Here is a 21,718-nt window from a genome sequence, read left to right on the forward strand (position 1 = left end):
CTTGAACTTATTATCCGACAACTAAACAAAAAAAAAAAATCAAAAAAAAAAGATGACAGTCGTTTTCCTCGTAATGTTACAGGCATTCGCCCCACATTAAATGTCGTCGTTGTCGACTCCGCATTCCGTAGACGCAGGCAAAGAACGAAAGGGACAGAAGAAAGAGAAAAAATGTTTGAGGTGGCGCAGCCGGAGTCTTCTTCGTTTTCTCTTCGGTCCTCCCTCCTATGACCGTTCCTGTCCGACGTCGTCGCCGCTCTTTCTCGTTCCCGGCTTTCCACCTCCAACGGACGCGTCGGTTCGTCTCGGTTGCTCTGTCCGGGTACGTAGGAGCCCTGGGCCTTCCACATGCGGGTCCACAGTCCGGGCAATCCTTCACCGTCACGTCTCGTCGCCCACCGATAGCGAAGCCAGTGGCCGGGGTTGAGGGCACCGGGGCATAAAGTGATGCCTGGAACCGCGGTTCCAGCATCGCTCTCGTTCCTCCCGGTACCAGCGAACAGCGTCGCGCCTTCTGGGAGTCATCTTCCGTGGCTTCTTATCTTGGACGGCAAGAGTCATCCCGGAGCCTCCTGAGGTTGGGCTTTGGTCGCCTTTCCGTTTCTCCTTGTTATCAAACCTTACCGGTGGTTTTTGTTCCTCGGTGGACATCTTTCAGATCTTCTCGGCGCGCCGGGAGACAGTGTCTCTCCCCCGATCGATCTCTCGCAGGTCCTTGAAGGGCTCACCCACCTGCGTACTGCTGGCAGATTGCCCCAATCGTCCGGGGACGTTGTCCGGATCTCCTCTCCCCACTCCGGAGGTTGCGTGGCGACGGGAATACCGACGCCCTCCGTCACGTCTCGCCCTCGCCGACGCCACCCAACACTCAGGCGCTCACCGGCCCCACTCTATTGGTCCACAGGCTCACCACCCCGGTGTCCCAGCCAGCAAGTATTCCAGGGCCCAGGTACAACGGGCAGCCGTCAGTGCTGGCAGAACCACCTCTTCCAGGCGCTCCCAGAACCCCGACTCGTTCCAGTACCTGTACCATCAGGTATATTATGTCAGCTTGTTGTCTCTCTTTTTCACCGTGTCCTCCATGGCGGGTCCGGTAGCTATCATTTTTTATTGGCCTAAAGGGTAGACGAGAGTACGTAGGGTTTCAAATCTTTAACATAGTCTTTCAGCTACATTTCCCGACTGATCCGCGAGTTCATAAATGACAGGCGACAAAACTTTCCATTATAACCGACGGGCCGTGAAATTTGGTTGCGAGTTTGGCTGCAATGTATTGCGTGGCCGACGATAAAACATGTTGCCTCTTAGTGATCGCCGATATTAAATTGGCGATCTTTACACTCAGCAAATTTTCAATAATCCATTCCCGTAAAAGTTGAATGCGCTCATGCACTCTTTCCAAATTTTCGAACTCTGTAGACTCAACCTGTACGTCGCTTCAGTTTTTCCAGCCTAATTCCTACCAGTTTGCGGTTCCCTCCCAAAATTGAGGAACGCGGGCGTAGTTTGCAACGATTCGTGATGCGCCGAATTATATGCGAAACGAAATTCATTAATATATTACGTCCCATTCGCGGTGATCTCTCTAAATAAGCGGTAATCATGGTTTTAAAACGCGATTTATTCTCTCGACCGGAATTAGCCTGTGGATAATACGGCGGAACAGATGAATGATAGAGCCGTATTTGTTTGTAGGTTCTTTAATATCTCGATTATTAAATTCCGTTTCGTTGTCTGTGAGTAATACGCGCCGGTGCGCATCGAAAGAATAATTAAATTTTCGATAGCTTCGAATTTTAGTCCTGTCGCTTTTCGGAGTGGTCGGCACTCAGCCCATTTCGTGAAAAGATCCTGTAATACGAGCACATGCGACTGACCCGATTTACTGATCGGTAGCGGTCCCATAATATCCACGGCGACTACGGTCCACGGGGCACATAACGCGTCGTCCCATCAATCCGGCCGGTACGCTCTTGTTCGACTTTCGTTTTCTGGCAGAAGTATCGCACTGCACGTAATTCACGATCGTTTTGTGCATGCAGGCCAGTAGTATCGCGATCACTGACTCTGACGATACGTTTTTCGATTCCGAGATGTCTCATACGGTGGATCATTCGCGAATGATTTCGATCCTATCTTTTGACACCACAAATTTCCACTGATCTAGGTCGTCACGGCTTGCGATATCTCTGTACGAGGTTTCCGAAAATATAATTCCCCGTCTGCGATTTGCCACCCGATATGTTTTTGTGGCTCTGCCGTGACTTCCGCTTTCTTCGCGTCGTACCACTTGTCCGTTTCGACCGCGACAGCACAGAGATCTCCGTCTCTTTCCGGAATTCGCGAGAATGCATCCGATACGTGGTGCATCGCGCCTTTACGATGTTCGACACGTAATCATGCTCTAAAGTTCTAAGACCCATCGCGTTAGCCTTCCGTTGGATTTTCAGAATTATGCAACTACCGGAATACTTTATGATCCCGTTATTACACAAAGAATATCCTTCTAAGTAAGAGACGCGAGGTATAGCCCACACCAACCACCCGAAACACTCCTGTTCGGTTTGTGAGTATCAACGTCTCCGCGTTTGACAATGCACGACTCGCGAAAGCTATTACCGTTCTATTCCGTCGATATCCCCTGCGTCACTACGGCCCCGGGACCTACCGAATTCGTTGCATAATCATCTGTTGAAAGCTTGTATCTCTAGAATTTCCGATATTATCTTCAGGAATAGATGGAAAGGTATTTATAATAAACTGCCGTTTCTCGACATTTCCAACTGTAGTAAATACCTCGCAGCCTTCGGAAAGCGCAAGATATATTGCAGCTTGACCAATGCCTCCAGTGCCAGAGTGAATCAACACTTTGTCTCCTTTTTTCATTTTACCCTTTATGTACAAAGCATAGTAACACGTACTGTACACAATTGGAACAGTTGCTGCATCTTCCATTGTCCATTTATCTGGTATGACCCACTTGAGATATTTGTCAGCCAAAATAACGTTTGTTATTCCTCTGCAAAAAATATTTAGATCTATATATTTAACATTAAAATGTACCATAAGTTGATTCATTTATTTTATATTATGTCTAATATTTATTATATATATTATTATTAATTTATATGTATTAATATTTTATATTTTACCCGTCTGAACATACTCCCATTATTCTTTCATTATGCGTGTTAAAACCAACAAATTCCATACCAAGAAGAGAATTTTCAAAATCATGCGGTGTATTATATAGTGTGGAAATTGTAAGTCTACCAGTCGCTAACATAATGTCTTTAAAATTAAGTGACGCATAAATGACATTAACAAGATTTTTAAATTCATTTTCAACAAGCTTTTTGTTTTCTGTCCAACACAATGTACTCATATCTCCTTGCACCTGTTGCGAATAAATATAATTAATTATTATTTATAATTAAACTTGCAATAACATTTTTATTGTACCTTCTGTTTAATATAAGCATTCTGTACGAATTTTGGTTCCAATGCTGATAATGGAAAATGCCTGTAAGATCCCCATACATTTCCAGAACGTATAACATTAATTGGCAAATTCAATAGCAGCTGCTTCATATATAACGGCTCATGTAGAGAAAAAGCAGGTGCTTTACTATCCTGAATAAATACACTTCTAATTGTTTCACCACCTGGTTCTTTTCGTAAGCAGTTAACAAGACCTAGTAATCCACTTTCAAAATTCTTTTCTGCAACCAGTATTATATTTTTATCGCTATCAGATTTATTTTGCATATTTATAATTGATTTCAATGTATCTACCCATGTAAAATCGTAATTGTTAACATGTACAACATGATACTGATTTTCTCAACATTTTGCGTTTTCTTAATAATAAAAGTTTCTTGTTATTTATCTGTCGCTCTATTATAATATTTAACTTATTTTTTTTTAAATACGAATATTCACAGTCAGTAGATTCTTCCAAAGTCAGTAGAAAGCCTTGAGGCATTAACAGAGACAATAGCTGCTTATATAGTTCCTCTTTATTCTTTTTTAAAATATTAAAACAAAAGACCATTAAACAATTTTCATTTTTTGATAATTTAGTCATTTCCGTTACAGAAATATTGTCGGGTAATGAAATATTTTGAAGATTTTTGTGATTCGTAACAAGTTTGGTCTCATGTCGAATTTGAGGCAAGTCGCTCAGAATTTTATTAATGAGAGGAGAATTCAAATCTTCTGATGTTAATTTATCATCGGTATCAAGAAATTCGATAATTTTAACATTTAACATGTTGCAACATTCAAGTGCAAGGTGTATCGACATTCTTATTGCATTTTGTAGCGATATAGATGATTCTAAATCACGATGAGCAACAAAAGTATGTTCTTCAAGAACGATATTAACTGTTTTTAATCGATTAGGTATAAATGTAGCTACAACTCCATAAATTTCTATTCCTCCGGATGTTATAGCATTTAAATGCTTGTAATAATTAACAGGAAGCTCTGAAACGTTTTAAATACAATTAAATTGTTAAAAGCTTGAACGCATATATGTTACTTGCTGAATAATTTATATTACTTACGTCTATTATTAATTGAAGTATTCTGAATTAGATGTAGGTGATATTTTGGGTCGATTGTTAATTTACAAATTCTTGTTGGAACCAAAAGATCTCTCGTATTCTGTCCCAGAATCATCATTTGTAACATGCTGTCCATAAATGCTATCCAGTTGAACGCCCAAGCGATGGAGCCGTTTGATTTCGTAACTGAGACACGGTTTAATCCACGAAATATGCCACTGTATTGGTATCCACGAAGCCTTAATTCTTTATAAATGTCTTTATTATTCATTTCTCCATCAACGGCATATTTAGTTGAATTAGCAGATATTCTTGTATTTTCATCGCTGGTTGGAATTCGTATTCTTCCGGTAACAATTGTGGTGTGTCCTTCAATAATCTCAAACCTATTGCTACCTAAACATAAATTTAAATTTATTATAAGTATAACATATTATAAATCTAATAAAAAAGAACGTAACGCGATCACCTTTTTGAATCGAAAAAGTTAATTCGATCTTATTTTGTTGTGTTAACACTGTAGCGCGAATAAAATTTATATCTTCAAATATAATAGGCATTTCAGTATATTCTTTCTTATTTAGTGATGCAAACATTTCCCAAATGTAGAAAATATATCCCATAGCAGGAAATAAATTTTTCCCATTAATGACATGACCTGTTAAGTAAAGAAATTCTTCGTCATTTGTGTCGATGTTAAAAATAATTTCTCTTTCGTTAAGAATTTTCTTTTCGCTATGAGACATTACAAACATGTTTTTTGAATGATCCCATCTGCAAACGTTGTTAATTTAATAAATTGGTTTAATATAATTATAGTATATTTAAATAAGGCATTTTTCTATTTACCTTACAAGATGAGAAATCATTGGAGTGCCGCGGCTTACAGGAAATTGTATCGTCGAATAAAGATTTGCAATTTGTGGTTGTAGTCCCGCAATATAAAGTTTTCCAATGACTTCTAAAAGTGTCTCAATATTATTATTTTCGGTATTCGGTGTATATAACGCTACACTTGTTATTGTGAAGCGTATTGAATCTTTTATAATATGTTGAAGAATACTGTGAGACGATATCTCAATCATTACTGCATTTTTCGGAACTGAATGTATTGCTTTTGTAAAAGTTACAGGCGATAAGAAATAATTCATATAATAATCTGTACATAATGGTAAAGATACGTTGGCACATTCACAAGCAGATGTAGTTAACCATTTTGAACTGCGAGACTTTTTTTGCGATAATACACGATTTAAATATTTCTTACATTTAATTGCCGCAGAGACAATATAACGACTATGAAAAGGTATATTACCACAGAAAAGCTTTTTTACAGAAATACCGTTATTCTGAAACAATAAAGAAAAATTATAAGAATAGCATTTCATCAAAATAATTAAAATAAAACAAGCAAATAATATTTTTTAAATAACAATAAGGTACAATTAATGTGCAAATAAGTATACCTGTAGCTTGCTGGTAAATGCATTTACAGAATTTGTTGGTCCGCTCACAATAAAATTGGACGAACTATTATAACAGGCTATATCAATGTCCGAAGGGCATATATTTTTCATTTTTTCAAATTCAAGATTAATTTCAGCCATGGAACTGTTACATATTTTCGATTCATAAAGCGCTAAGCCGATGAAATACGCCGACAGAATCGTTTCTTCTGCCGTTAAACATCCATCGGCATATCCACAGACAATTTCCCCAATCGAATGACCAATTATAAAATCAGGAACAATACTAATTGATGTTAAAAGATCGATTATTCCAATCTGTAAAATATAAAGAATTAATATTTGAAATAATTTTATTAGTAAAAAATTAAATAGAAAATATTTTCTTACTTGTAATCCAACGAGTCCTAACAACAATTTAATAATATTATCAAAAATATTTTTATTATCACTCGTTAAAATATCTGTAAGTAATATGCCGTAAGATTTTAAAACGTTATCACATTTTTTTATTGCCTTGGCAAACACTGGGAATTTCATTAGATCTCGACCTATTAAAATTATAAAATTGTTAGTATAAAACATAATTAATTTAAGTATTTTGCAATAAATTATTTACTTACTCATTCCAAACCATTGAGATCCTAATCCCGAAAATATAAAACAAATTGGCCTTTTTATATGTAAAGAATGTTTTACTTTACTAATTGAGCTATAAGACTTAATTTTTTTACAATTAGTCATCATGTATCCTCTATAAAAATGACCATCTATGTTATAATTATGAATATGATGTAATAAAGATATATATTCTGCATCTGTTAACCGATTTTGCACCTGCATTCAATAACAAAAATATACAATTCTATTTTTTTTTAAAGAATAATTTTATACAAACAGAACTTACATCATTAAAAATGGTTTTAACTGCTTCTTCCGTACGTCCAGACACGGCTACAAGTCTAGGTAAATCATCATCCGGCGTGCCATTATTAATTTTTTGTTTAGAATTCGATTTCAGTAATACATGACTATTAGCTCCTCCAAAACCAAAAGAATTAATACATATCTTATCGCCTTGCAATTTAGTTGGTTCGGTAACAATTTTTATTCTTCCTTCAATAACACCAATTAAATTTTTTCGTGGATTTTTAAAGTGTATAGTAGGCGTAATTATACCTGTTTCCATTGCTAGTAATACCTTTAAAGAACCACATTTATTTTATTAGCAGTAATATATATTATAATTAATAAACGCTGTATATAATATAAATCATAATTGCAAGTAGATGATAAAAAGTATTATAAGAAAATATATATTTCTTTTATTAAATATGTATGTAAATTATTTTATATGTTTTATATATATTGTTTTATTAAATATATTTATTAAATATAAATTTCTTTATTCTTTCTATTATAAAAAAATATATATACCTTTACGACATGGCAAAGGCCACTTGCAGGTTCAGAATGGCCAAGATTCGATTTTACTGAGCCTACTAATAAAGGAGTAGTTCTTTTAGCGCATAAAGACTGGTCAATAGCCATGGTTTCTACGGGGTCGCCGGCTATAGTACCAGTTGCGTGAGCCTCCATATAAGCTAACTCATCGGGTGAGATTCCACATTCTTCGTAAAATTCATCTAATAACAATTTCTGTTTTTCGAATGACGGAAAAGTAATACCTTCTGCTTTAAAACCATCACAATTTGTTTTTCCATGCACAACGGTTGCGTAAATTCTTCGAGCATTCTTTGCCTTTTGCAGATATAGTACTGCGGCTGTTTCACTGCGCATATATCCTGAGCCTTCTGAATCAAAAGGTTTGCAATAACCGTCAGAAGACAAAACTCCTAAAAGAAGTTAATAAAAACGTTACCTGTCTCATCATAAAATAAAATTATAAATAGAAATGTATTAAAATATAATAAATATATACCTAGTTGATAAAATTGATATTGTATTCTAGGATGAAAGCACAGATTGCAGGAAGCTACAATAGCTGTGTCGCAATCTCCAGCTCGAATCAATTCATAAGCTTTTACTATGGCATAATTACTTGAACTACACGCAGTATCAATATTATGTGATGGTCCGGTAACGCCGAGCCAATGAGAAATTACATTTGCTACTGGCATATGATTTTTAATCATAGGTAATTGAGAAAGCTAATAACAATAATATGTTTTTAAATATATTGTAAGTATTGAAGTAAATAAATAAATATATTTAATATTTTATTTTTAATAATTTATACTGTAATATATTTGCAATGTAAAATTCCGAGAACACTTATCTATCCGCGCATGGCGTTCTGAGCAAAATGTAATGCGATCATTCAATGCGAATTAAATGTACCCTAAGTCATGATTGTCATTCTTTCGGAGAGTTAGATCTTCTCCGACCGTCATGCAGTACGTTTTGAAATATATATCCTTTATTCTTCTGTCACCTAATTCTTTATTCTTTGTCTCTCAACATACATAACATATACAACAAAGATGTACAGACTTTTTATATTTAATTATATATTTATATTTAATTTTATATTTTTTTATATTTAAAACATCTGTTTTGCATGAAATTGTCTTACTTTTTACAATAAAAATTCTTATTTTTTATTTATATAATATGTCATTTAAATGTATTACCTGAGCATCAAAAAGCATATGTCCTCGAGTTTCAGATATAAAAATTGCTGTAATAACGCTTGTTCTTGTATTCCATAATTCTTTTGGGTTTATCCCTGCATCGATAAGTGCTTCATAAGTATGCTCGAACAACATTCTAGCCGCAGGATCCATTATATGAGCTTCAGTAGTAGAAATATCAAAAAATTGTGAATCAAATTTTTCTACGTTATTAATTTTACCAATTCGACCAGGCATATTGAGCGCTGAATAAAAAATAAATTTATTAACAAATAACTAATAAAAAGTTTTTGATTAATTAGATTTATATTTATCGTTATCTCTTTTATTAAATATTCAATAAATATATATTTTATCAATTTGGAAAGAAGTATACAAAGTTCACACAATTATTATACTACAATAATCCAGTTGTATATAATTTTCTCAATTCAAATTCAATTTTAATTCATTTTTAATACTTAGATCAAATATATCCTAACATAAAAAGCCAATTTTCTTACTATGATTCCAACGTCCATGATTGCTCGAACCAAGATCCACTTTGTTCATAAGATTCTCTTTAAATTTTTGTATATTAACACTTTCAGGAAATCGACCCGCAATACCAGAAATAACGATTTCTTCTTCTGCATCGATGCTGCATTCCGGTGTCGGTCGATTCATAGTATTTTAATTTTATTTTTGAAGGAAATATACTCTATAGCAAAATGTTAATTATTTTACAAAGTCATACGTTACAATTTTAGATAAAAGAAAAACAATTTAAAATTATATATATATATATATATATATATATATATATATATATATATATATATATATACATTTATATACATATATATGTACCAATAATAAATAGAAAGAAAATCACTAACAGTCACAATTGTGATAATATAATGGTTAAGATTAAAGTTAGAGTGTAACTACATCAAATCTACCTGATTCTCTAATTTATTGTTTCAGTGTTACATAACACGTATTTCCACGCGTTATATTTTTCATTAATATTGCAATTTATTTAAATTTTTTATACTTTAGTCGCTGTCACTTCCGTTACAGTACATTTATCACACAATTGTAGAGACTATTAAAATTTACAAACATAACAGGTCATTTGAAAGTTCTCGGAGTAGTTATGTAATTAACATTTGCATATAAAACGCCATTTAGAATTGAAACCCGCGGCACCTATAACAGTCAACGATATTATTTCATTAGGACTCGATTTTCGCCGGTTTCTTCTAAGAAAACCCTGCTCAGCTTTATCGCTAAGTTTTTTTATTACTCTCCTGTCAGGATGGCGTCGGTCTGGAAATCTGTCAGCATAAAGCCATTCTGCTGCTGAGTAATTATTTCTGGCCTCACCCAAAATGCGGATTATATTCACAATTTTATTTGGTAGATAACCAGCCATATTTTAAAAATAAAAAAGACTTGACAAAATATTGAAAGTTCTTGTTTTACCAAGAAAAAGTCAATGGATGCAATATCCGTCTGCCGTTTGTACTAATCGGTTAGGTATGCCTGCTGTTACGTCAGAAATAGAAATATTCTTTAAAGGAGAATTACCGCTTCTCGGTGGTTAAGGAAATAGTTTGAGAGCAGGTAAAGAGTTAGAAGAAAGAGAGATGGACGCAACTACCGATCCTTGCGTGACGCGTGTGGTTCAGCGCTACGCGTATAAAGCGCTAGGAATAGATTTAAACGACAGAAGGTTTGAATTAGCGCGATTCTTGTTCTTTTGAGGGAAAGAATTTTACTTCTTGTTCCCTAGGGTAAGAACCGGAGGTGGTTTCGCAACAAATGGATTTCAAAGGTTTATTTAAGAAATGCAGAAATTTGGGTTTGCAACTTTTAAATTAAACATTTATTATAACGAACTAATACAAAAAATGAAAACAAAGAGAATAGGAAATTAGAAAAAATATTAATTATTTTTAATTTTTAAATGAAATAGATAATTTTATCAATTTATGTGAATAACATTACAAAGCGCGAATATGAAATAACAAACAACAGTCAACCATAAATGTAAGAATAAAAATATATGCATATACGGTAAACAAAATATATACAAAGGGAACGAAGAGAGTTAGTATTTTAATCTAACTCGATCTCAATGATCTCGGAGATCTTGGCCGTCGTCCTCGGAAAGACCCGATCAATTAACCTGATCGGAGCAAGAAAAGGGTGTTCCACCCCGGGATAAAAAACGAGGATATTCTGATCAGGAGATGCCATGCTGGCCTCTCTCCTGATCTCCTCAGGATCGAAATAGTCAGGGCCTATGGTGAAGACCCTTTCCGGGACAGGATCCGTCCACGAAGTGCAAGTCCTCCGGAGGAGCTCAAGGAGAGGATCAACGATCACTCTCGGTTCCTCTTGCCCTCCGAGGAACTCCACACTTGGGGCGGGGGAAGGAGAATGTTCCGGGCCGTCCGGCCCTTGCCAAAAGACGGTATCGTCCTCAGTGAAGGAGCCGACCTCCTCGGGTTCCCCAGGATGTAGTATCGGAGACGGGATGGGAGAGGAGCATGCTCTAGGAGCAGCTCCAGGAGAGTGATCGGTAGAATTCACGGAAAAATCGGGAGAAAAGGAGGGAGAAGTAGGACGGAACTGCTCCGACTCAGGCTCAGATTCGCTCGAAGAGGCATTTACAGGTGTCGGACTCGGAAGATGGGCCAGTTCCGCGGTATTGTTTCTGTCTTGGGAAACTTCTTCCGGAGTCGGTGAATTCGGGGGAGCGGGTGGTTGAGGAGACCATGACCGCTTTCCTCTTCTACGGGGAGGGTCGGTTTTTATCTCCCCTGGCGCCGCCGCGAACAAGTACTGGATGAAAAAACTTTGGACTAGACTCCTCAGATTCCGTAATTGCCGATTACAGCGAGCCCGACTTTTCTTAATAGTTCTAATATTCGATGACTCCACTAAAAAGAAATCATTTTAATGAATTAAATTAATAAATAAATTATTGAGAGAAAAAATGCCAGAGCATTACGTCTCATAGCTTCTTTCGAATCTTTCCGTTGTCACTTTAAAGATTCTCAGAGTTCCTCTAACCAGATGGAGTCTTACTCAAGTCAAGGTTTTGATAGTCACCATTTATTGGCAGCATATCGCAACCCCCGACAAAAGGAAGCTCACTAGGGGGGTCGAGTTACTGGAGAACTGGGAGGATTTAAGAGAGATAGCGAAATTATAAGATATGAACGGCACCCTGACCATTCCCTCAATTTTCATTTTATATATATATATATTTATATATAAATAAAATAATTAAAAAAAACTATTTTAGTGGAACCGTTTCAATATTAACGGAAAGATAAGGATAAAATAAATGATGACACTTACTACTTGATGGCTTCAAGTTCCCTCGGATGATTCCTTGAGAGGTTCCTTTTATTTCGCCCACACAAGTTAATCACAAAAACACTATTCGTAAAAATTTCGAGAGTAACTTAAAACTTTAAAAAATTATTTTTCTTCCAGAATTTCCTTTGTCTACCGCCAGACATTTGTTGTTAATTTAAGACATTCCAAGTCCTTCTAAGCTATTAATGTTTTTTTATATATTTTGACAAGTCCCAGTGTTTCAATTTTTTATCGACATCTGTTGCACAATTGTTACAAGTTCCTTTTTTTTATTTATACATCTGGCGATTCAAGATATTCTGTCAGTAGAAATTATTTTTCTGGACGCTTAGAACCCCCTCCTTTGATACTAATACATTCGGTATACTTCTCTTTATCTACTTTATTAACCATGTGTCGGAAAAAGGAGATGTGGAGTTTACAGGACGTAACACCTGCAATGACTGACAAGTGTTGGAAGATTTGGTCATTTGCTCGTACGCCTAACATTAATCTATGCTAAAAATTGACACTAACAATCAATAAACGTTTACAAGACAAGTTACACTCCGAGATTGATCCAGTTTGTTACAGAGATAGTTACAGTTTGGATTGCAGCATACCTAACTAAAAAATTATTTTGAGGAAATAACATGACATTTTTCGGAAAAATGTTTCAGACAGAAGTTACATATTTTTCGATGAAAAATAAGAATCTGCAATAACAAGTTGGGGTTTCCATTTAAGAATTTAAAGTTCACTTTTAAATGACCTACAAATTCGACCTCAAAGTCAAAAACGAGATTACCATCGGTTGTTCCTTTTTAAACCAATTAACTTTTGTCTAAAACATTTTTCCCTAAAACCAAAAATAAGGGAAATATTTGGGGTGAACAGTTAAAACAGGACACCCTGTATATACAGGGTGTTCCGTAAGTCGAGGTTAATCGCTCGGGAGATGAAAGAGAAACCAAAAACAAGAAAAAAAGTTAATATAAACGCAGGTACAAAAAGGCGTTGTTTTTAAGTTATCGCTAGTTTTAAATCGTGCGCGCGCGCGCGTGTGTATGGATCTTAAAATTATATAAGGTGTTCGAATTGACCTCTTTCTACATTAATGCATGCTTTAAGTCTTCTTTCTAAGGAGTCCCGAATTCTTTGTAGCACTTCGGGACTTTTTCTAATGTTTCTAAATCCATTAGTTATTCTTTGTTTAAGTTCATGGACGTTATTAACTGGTCGTTTATAAACAAAAGATTTCAGATAACCCCAAAGATAGAAATCATACGGGTTGAGATCGGTTGACCTAGGAGACCATCGTACAGGTCCTCCATGCTTTATCCATCGTCGACCGAATTTGCGTTCCAATTCTTGTCTAGCAATCAAACTGAAATATGCAGGTGCACCATCGTACACGGACCACCAGAGATAGCGTTCGGCGGTACGCTAGTCTCTCCGATCTGAGGCGACGGCGGTATAAGTGCGTTAGCGCGTCACGCTTCACACAATGAAGCATGCACGTGTGCCGCGGAGCGCCGAGGAGATTGAGAGGACGGGGGAAAATGTAGTGGGGCGCGATTTGATGCTCCATCCTTTAGAGAACCGCGTGATGGAGAGAGAACGCTATAGGTTATGCACGGGATAAAGCGGTATACAATATCGCTCTCGCTCGCACGCGTTTGTTTAGATGCGAGCGTTAAGGACAAACATATATGCTGCTCGAACGCTAGCGTTTCGTCTGTTCTTTCCGCATACACCACGTGCTGTCTGTTCTTTCCGTATACACCGCGAACAATAATATATTCACGTGCACCGCGCACCGACATAGCGTTTAAATGTAATGAAGTAAGAGTCATTTAGTAATGACATATTTTGAAAGAAAATATGTTTTTTATTTACTTAAACTAAAATTAAAATTAAAATAATTTTAAAATGTTTAACATAAAATTAATTTTGTTACATTTTATTTTTGTATTTAATGTATTAAGATTTAAGATGATTTATCATCAATTTAAAGTAAAATTAATAATTTATATATTAAAATGGCCATGTAATAATACTGACGGTACTGTCTTGAGAAAACTAAAAGCAGTACTTACACAAATTCGCTCAACTGTTTCTTGAATTTGTGTGTGCTGCTTCGCGATTTTCAATTGTTAAACATGCTACGATTGTTTGTCACTTTTCGTGGTTTTGCGAAGCGAAGCGGATGCGAAGTGATTATTGTAACAGTGAATTATAGTAGTAACGAAATGGCTCCAATCTTGTGCTCAGAAATTCGAGGGCGAATTGTCGGACAGTAGCAGGCGGGAAGATCGGTAGCAGAAATTGCTGCTGATATTCCTTGCTCTGAACCTACTGTACGACGATGGATACGACGATTTACTGAAGACGGGGATCATGCTTTGCATGATCATCGTAAAAAAAATCGTCGTCCTCGGATTACTACAGCAGAAGAGGACGAGACCATCGTCGCTCGCGTTGTGGATCGTCCTTTTGGCACCGTCCAAGAGGCGATCAACGCAGCGGAAGTTCCAGTGTCCGCGAGTACCGCCCGGCGACGTTTAAACGAAGCCGGGCTATACTGCTATCGTCCCGCCCACAAAATTCCGTTGACTCCTGGTCATCAGGAGCAACAGATCGCGTTCGCGTTAGAGAATTTAGCGACGAGCCGTGCGGAGTGGGAATCCATAATATGGACCGATGAAAAGGTCTTCGTATCGTGTGATGACCACAGGCCACACGTATGGCGTCCAAAAGAGCAACGGTTGAACCTGAATCACGTTGTGCCTCTCTACAGAAGTGGAAGGAAATCGTGTGCGATGTGGGGATGGGTATCCGGTACTGCAATCGGAGAATTGGTACACATTCCTGAGAGAATGAACTCGACAGTGTATATTCGCATACTGGAAGAAGTTCTTCTTCCTTCAGTACGCGCAATATACTCTGAAGAGGATATGCCAATTATCCGATTAGTGCAGAATAATTCCGCTGTCCATACGTCACGTGAAACACAAGCGTGGTTCCGGGACCATCCCGAGATTCTTTTGATCGATACTGGCCAGCTCGTTCGCCCGATTTGAATTTAATAGAGAACGTTTGGGCGCAAATGGTTCAGCGCCCATGGGAACCACGAAGGGATAGGACGATAGCAGCATTGGTCGACCATGCGAAGGAAGTTTGGGAAGGACTTCGGTTCCAACCAGACTTTCTCGCAAACTTGATTGATTCGATTCCTAATCGTCTCAATCAAGTAATCGACCGGTCCGGATACTGGACAGATTATTGAGGTCTTCCTCCGCAGCTTCGCCCACAAACGGCCCTTTTCAGGGCCGACAAATATTTACGATTGATCGGCCTACTTAGGGGATATCAAATTGTCTTTCTCAAGACATAAAAAATTCAAACTGTCTTTTTTAAGACAACATTAAAAGTATTACTTGTCTTTTTCAAGACAGCAACCGAAATTATAAATTGTCTTTTTCAAGACAAGATTGAATTAAAAATATTAATTTTATTAATAAAACATATTTCTTTTCAGGAATAAGATTCTAAAAATTTGTTATATCGGCGCTTCGCGGCTTCGCGGCACACGTGCGCGCACGCCGCCGTCGGCGCAGACCGGAGAGACTAGTGTACCGCCGAACGCTATCTCTGGTGGCCCGTGTACATAAACCACATATTATGTCGTATGTTCAAAAAGACGACATAAGGATTCGACATAAGTTTCTCCATTTAATCTGTTTTCAAAAAATGTGGTCCAACAAGTTGTTACGTCTCCGACTCCGCGTCTCTTTTTTTCGACGTATATTAAAATTTTAGTTAAGGGGAAGGTAGACCGTAGTCCATTGTAATAAAAAAAAAGGAACTTCAGAGCCTTTCAGAAAATAATTCCACAGACGTCCACATATTCCGGGACAATTTGTTGCGTGAAAGCATAAAAAACATGCAACAAATTGCAAACGGGCGCCAACGGATGTCAGACAAAGAATTTGTCTAGACATAACACAAAAAAATCAAAATTTAGGATCTCATAAATATTTCAACTTTGATAACCTGTCTGTCATAGGAAAAGAAAAATAACTTTTTCTTAAAATTGTAATTGCGTACCGATCCCGAGCTTTAAAAAAACCAAGGGCGCGAGAGACCCGAAATTACCGGAGTATGTGACGCAGGCAAAGGCAATAAACCCAGGTAACCATATGTCATATGGAAAGTAAGAGTTACCTTACCATCTCTCGATGGAAATGATAGAAAAATTCTGGAAGGCTCGGAAGGGGTAACTCATTGAAGCGGGGGTGCTTCGTAGGCATATTACTTCCTTAAAACCAATGGATTTCGGGAACTCCTCACCAAAATCTAGAAACTAAGGGCGAAAACTTAAAATAGAGAAGGGATGAAGTGCGAATGCCCAATAATTTTGAGATAGGAAAAGTGGAGGAATAAGCTCTGCAAATGAGAGATTAGAATCTCAGAAAAATGAAAATTCGGGAAGAGTCCTCCCCTTTTCCGAGCTTATAAAATCTTGTGCTCAGGCTGAGCACGCTCTCTTGCATCTCAGCTACAACCGCATTAGTTTACTTAAAACCTTACGTGAGTGCCTTGAGTGTGCAAGCCAATCCGAATCTATCAAAGAAGCAGTTTGAAGATCTCCAACAAAGTAAGTTCCAACGATTTAATATGTATCTGGGCGAAAAACACGATTCCACTAAATATATTTATCTTAATTAATTGTTTTCAAGTGTTGTCTGAGAGAAAGAAATGTCCGAGTCGAGGCTCCGCGGTTTTGATTTTGTTCTGATTGTTCCTGTGATCTGTTAAATGTGTGAGAATATTTGCTCCCGAACATCGGTTGAGACATGCTGTCGAATACCTAGCGATTTTCTGTGGTTAACGCCGCGAAATATTGCTGGAACTTTGGCGACTGTTCTCGGCTAAAGAATCGGCAAGCGACTCTCGCCAAAGATAGATTATGCGGAAACTCTCATGGGCGGATCGAGACCTTCGGAATTCGTCGGTGACGAATCTCCTTCACTCCATTGTTATTAAAAACTTTCCAAAAATTCAGATTTAATTAAAATCAATTAATATTTTTAGTGGAATCTCACAATAAGAAAACGTTGAAGAAGAGTCGGGCGCGGCGGAATAAGCAGATCAAAAATTTGAGGGAGCTAGTCCGCCGCTTCTTCATACAATATCTTCTCGCGGCGGCACCAAGTGAGAAGGTTTTCGTGTCTCCCGCGCGCCACGAGGAAAGACCTTGGTCTCCTCGTCCGGGCCCTCCGCCACCATCTCCTATCCACGGCGATCCGGAACCGTTATTCGGCTATTTCCCGGAAGAAGAGGAGTGCCGAGACAACTCTATTACGAATCCTTCCGACGAGCGCAATCTTTCATCTCAGTCCACAGAGCCGGGATCGGAACTATTCCGCCCCACGACTCCTTCTTATACCCCGAATTCTTCCCTCGTCTCCGAGCCACGGTTTCCCGGAGATGAGCCAAGAGCCTGCTCCTCTCCTCTTTCACCACCTCCTTTTCCCTTCGAACCTGAGGAAGCCGACTCTCTGGGTGAAGATGACTCTATCTCTCTCCCAGGAGTAGACTTCCCCGATCAACCCCCATCTCCAGTCCCGAGTATAGAGATCCTCGAGGAGCTGCCAGAGCCGAGAGAGGTTATAGATCCCCTCCTGGAGCTCCTCCGCAGGGCCTGTACTCCGTGGACAGATCCTGTCCCGGAAAGGGCCTTCTCCATCGGCCCTGACCACTTCGAGCCAGAGGAGATCAGGATTCAGGCAGCTCGGTCTGATCCTGATTCTCATTTTTTCATTTACTATCCCGGGGTGGAATTTCCTTTCCTGGCTCCGATGCGATTAATAGACCTGGTTTTCCCGAGATCCACGGCGAGGGTGGTGGAAATCGAGGAGGTCACTCTAGACTAATAATTGTACACACGCACACGCTTACACTCATGTAAATACTGTAAATACTCAACTCCGCCATGTTAAAATTATATCTGTTCATTCGCCTACTACCGTTTTCTTATTATTTGATTTGTTCAGTAAAAACTTTCACTTTATTCTTATATTTTAAACGAGCTGTATGAATTTTCTAAATTGTTTATTTGTCATGTATGGATTACTTTTGATTTTGTAATTAGAGTCATTTGTTTTTTTTATTAAATTGTTAATTTAGTGTTATTAAAATCGTGACTTAATTATTTTATCATTGCCCTAAACTATCCTGTCTAAGCGATCAATCACGCCCGGTTCTATCCCAAAGAATAAGGATTCATTTCCTTTCTTTAAAAAAGAACCACTTACGCGCTCAATTGAAATCCGAATAATAATCTGCGCGTAAAATCGTGTAGATTCGAATTTCGAATTACACATAAATTCGGTGGTACGTCACCTTCCTACCTTACCGGCAAAGTCCATCCCGAGGAATTCCTTCCAATTAATTAATTAAACAAAATTAACCTTTCTGACGTAACAAAGTGAATTGTTAATTATTTCTCCCCAAACCAAACAACTGAACTGTCGTTGATGTTTTTTTTTTAATTGTTTGGGGATTTGCTTTCATCCATTTATGTGTATTATGAAAATTTGTAATACCGTTTCTATCGAATGCTGCTTCATCTGTAAAAAGAATTATTTCACTGAAATTAGGCATTTGTTTTCATTTATTCACGAACTATTGAGAGAAAATGATACGTGGACCATAATCGTTTTCAGTAATTCCTTGAACACGTTGTACATGATAGGGATACAAGGAATTTCTATTAAAAGATTTCTATATTGTAGTTGTTGGCAGACCTAATACTCCTGAGATGCTTTTGATACTAGTAGAAGGGTCAACCCGGAATGCGTTCAAAATTTTTTCTTCTGTGTTAGCGTTGATTCGAGGCCTACCTTCTTTTCGACGCTGTGTTAACGGCCCAGTTTCTCGCAACGTTCTATCAATATTTTGAAAAGATCGTCGGTTCGGTGCGCATCGCCGAGGAAATTTTTCAATATTCAACCTTCTTGCTTTTGTAGCATTACCTTGAGCAAGACCATACATTAAATGCATGTCAACTAATTCGGTAACGGTTGAACAATCCATTACAGATAATTAAATTTTAATTTTATCAAACTTTCTTTCTCCGTGAACAAATTCTTATTGTGAAGCGATAGAACTTTACTCAAATTTCTTTTGTTGTGGCTGATAAATACAATGTGCTCACGTTCCTAGTCGAACAATCAATATCTAAGCGCTTGTTCGAGTTCACGAGGTATTGTACAAGATTTATTATGATTTCTTGCGCGTGCCGCAAGCTTCATTTGTGCAACCACTGTTGGTTATATTATTCCTCGGCGACCTTGAATTCCACGGTTTATTGTCTGTGCATAAGGTAAATGAGTTGTGGTTGATTATTGTGTGGGTGTTGCTGTTATATTGTATATTTCAAACATCTTGTATAATTTTTAGATTCATACACGCGCGCGCGCGCGACCGACTTAAAGCTGGCGATAACTTGGAAACGAGGCATTTTTGTACTTATGTTTATATTAACTTTTTTTCTTGTTTTTGGTTTCTCTTTCATCTTCCGAGCGATTGACCTTGACTTACGGAACACCCTGTATAAATATATATACAGGGTGTTTGAAATAAGGTTTCCTTCCCGGTAACTGTAGATAGATATCGGGAATACAAATCAAAAAATCATATATCATTTAGTAAAACTCGTAACCGTTACCAAGTAAGAAATTACTGAATTTTGACGAATTAGCGCGAAGCACATAATAAGTCGGGCGCGGCAGGTGAGAGCGGGTGGGCCTTAGGAAGAGAACGGGGGTGAAACGCCGCGCGACAATTGTGGGGTGGGGGTGGGAGGAGTCAACGCGTGGTGTGATAGATAATTGTCGCGCGGCGTTTCACCCCCGTTCTCTCCCTAAAGCCCACTCGCTCTCATCTGCCGCGCCCGACTTATTATGTGCTCCGCGCTAATTCGTCAAAATTCAGTAATTTCTTACTCGGTAACGGTTACGAATTTTACTAAATGATATCTGACTTTTCGATTTGTATTCCCGATATCTATCTTCAGTTACCGGGAAGGAAACCTTATTTCAAACACCCTGTATATATATACAAGGTGTCCGGTTCGTTTTGTCACTCCCGAAATTTTGGGGTAGACAAGAATATTTTGAGACGAAAAGTTTTATACAATTATGCAAAATTCGTAACCGTTGATTTTATAAAAATTATTATGTCTCGGCGAATGAACGCTAAGAAATCTAAGAGCTGGGCGCGGCGATGGCATTGTTTCGTTTTCTGCAGAAAGTAGCCGAGTCGAATAATACTGATTGGCGAGCGGGTTCGGCGAATGAGCTCTAAGTAACTTAGGAGCCGGCCGCGGCCGCGGCGGCGACGGTGTTTTTAAAGATATAATCTGAGTCAACTTAGAAAGAAACAATCACGTATTGAAGTCTTTGCGGCAAAGATGAAACGAATGCGCTCGCGATCATATGATACCGTGCCGACAAACAATTAAATGTTTCCGCGCTTCCGAAAGCACGATATTAACATTAACATATTATGCTGTCTTTAGGATTTCGGACATCAAATAAAACGTACTTTTAATATTAGGAAATTATTAATATTAAGATGTGCTATCATTTCCTCACTACTTAGCGGTAGATAGCATAGTGCGTTTTTTTATCGTGGTATCCCCGGTAGGCCTAATCCACTGTCATTGTTTAATTTAAAAATTGTTCAAAGTGCCCTCCTCTTTGTTGCACGCAGAGTCGGGCCCTTCGAACAACGTCTTGCGTCGCTTGATGGGCCATATGCGGCGTAATGGTAGCGAAGGCCGCAGCGATGGCCTCGCATACCTCGTTTACAGTGCCGTTTCGCTGAGGCTCGACTAAGTTTTTATGTGTTCTCATAAAAATAGTCCAGCGGAGTCAAATCTGGCGATCGTGGTGGTCAAATAATTGGACCACCACGACCGATCCACTTGTCGCAAAAGCGTGCGTCTAAAAGTCGGCGTACTCTTCGACTCCAATGAGCCGGTGCCCCGTCGTGCTGGTAAATCATGTTTCTCCTTGTTGTTAGCGGAATATTTTCAAGAAGACCAGGGAGCTCGGTGTCCAAAAAATATTCATAAAATTCGCCGGTTAAACGTGGCGGAAGAAAATATGGACCAATCTAATACAAATAAAAAAAAATTTTTGTTACAGAGTATTTAATAAAATAATTGTTTTTTTACGTTTGTACTTGCCACATGATTATCGATGAGTCCCGCCCATACATTTATGGACCATCGATATTGAAAAGCTCCCTGTCTAATAACATGAGGATTTTCATCCGACCAGTAAAGGCGGTTCCTTAAATTAATTACGCCGTTTGGCGTAAACGTCGACTCGTCAGTCCAGAAGATAGAGTCTGGAAAAGATGCGTCTCTCCTGCTCTGTGCGAGGAACCCTGCAGTACGAACATTTTTTGATAATTATTATTCCCTCAAATATTACAAATATAACAATCTTTATTCTTTTCTTCGTGCGGTGTTTAATTATATTTGTCGGCGGTCGAGTTACGGGTTGCTAGCTCGTAACTTAATGACTTGCACGTGCATTTTATATTATTTACTTTAGTCTTGTCAACGAAGTTGCAGAAGAAAATGGCCGAATGCCCTACT

At 38.1% G+C, this 21,718-nt stretch overlaps 1 protein-coding gene across 1 annotated transcript; it reads right to left on the bottom strand.

Moving 5' to 3' along the window:
- Positions 1-868: 868 nt before the first annotated feature.
- Positions 869-9,745, bottom strand: LOC139112140 (fatty acid synthase-like). The gene is given in 17 exon segments (XM_070672957.1): positions 869-1,115; positions 2,669-3,019; positions 3,153-3,397; positions 3,463-3,841; positions 3,843-4,488; positions 4,569-4,964; positions 5,038-5,342; positions 5,418-5,917; positions 6,035-6,352; positions 6,425-6,585; positions 6,658-6,871; positions 6,942-7,235; positions 7,472-7,890; positions 7,977-8,205; positions 8,689-8,933; positions 9,192-9,388; positions 9,538-9,745. Coding segments are annotated over 16 exon segments (5,112 nt in total). The 5' UTR covers positions 9,355-9,388; positions 9,538-9,745.
- Between the last annotated feature and the right edge of the window lie 11,973 nt (positions 9,746-21,718).

Source organism: Cardiocondyla obscurior, linkage group LG27 (assembly GCF_019399895.1).
Source record: "Cardiocondyla obscurior isolate alpha-2009 linkage group LG27, Cobs3.1, whole genome shotgun sequence".
Classification (NCBI taxonomy): Eukaryota; Metazoa; Arthropoda; class Insecta; order Hymenoptera; family Formicidae; genus Cardiocondyla; species Cardiocondyla obscurior.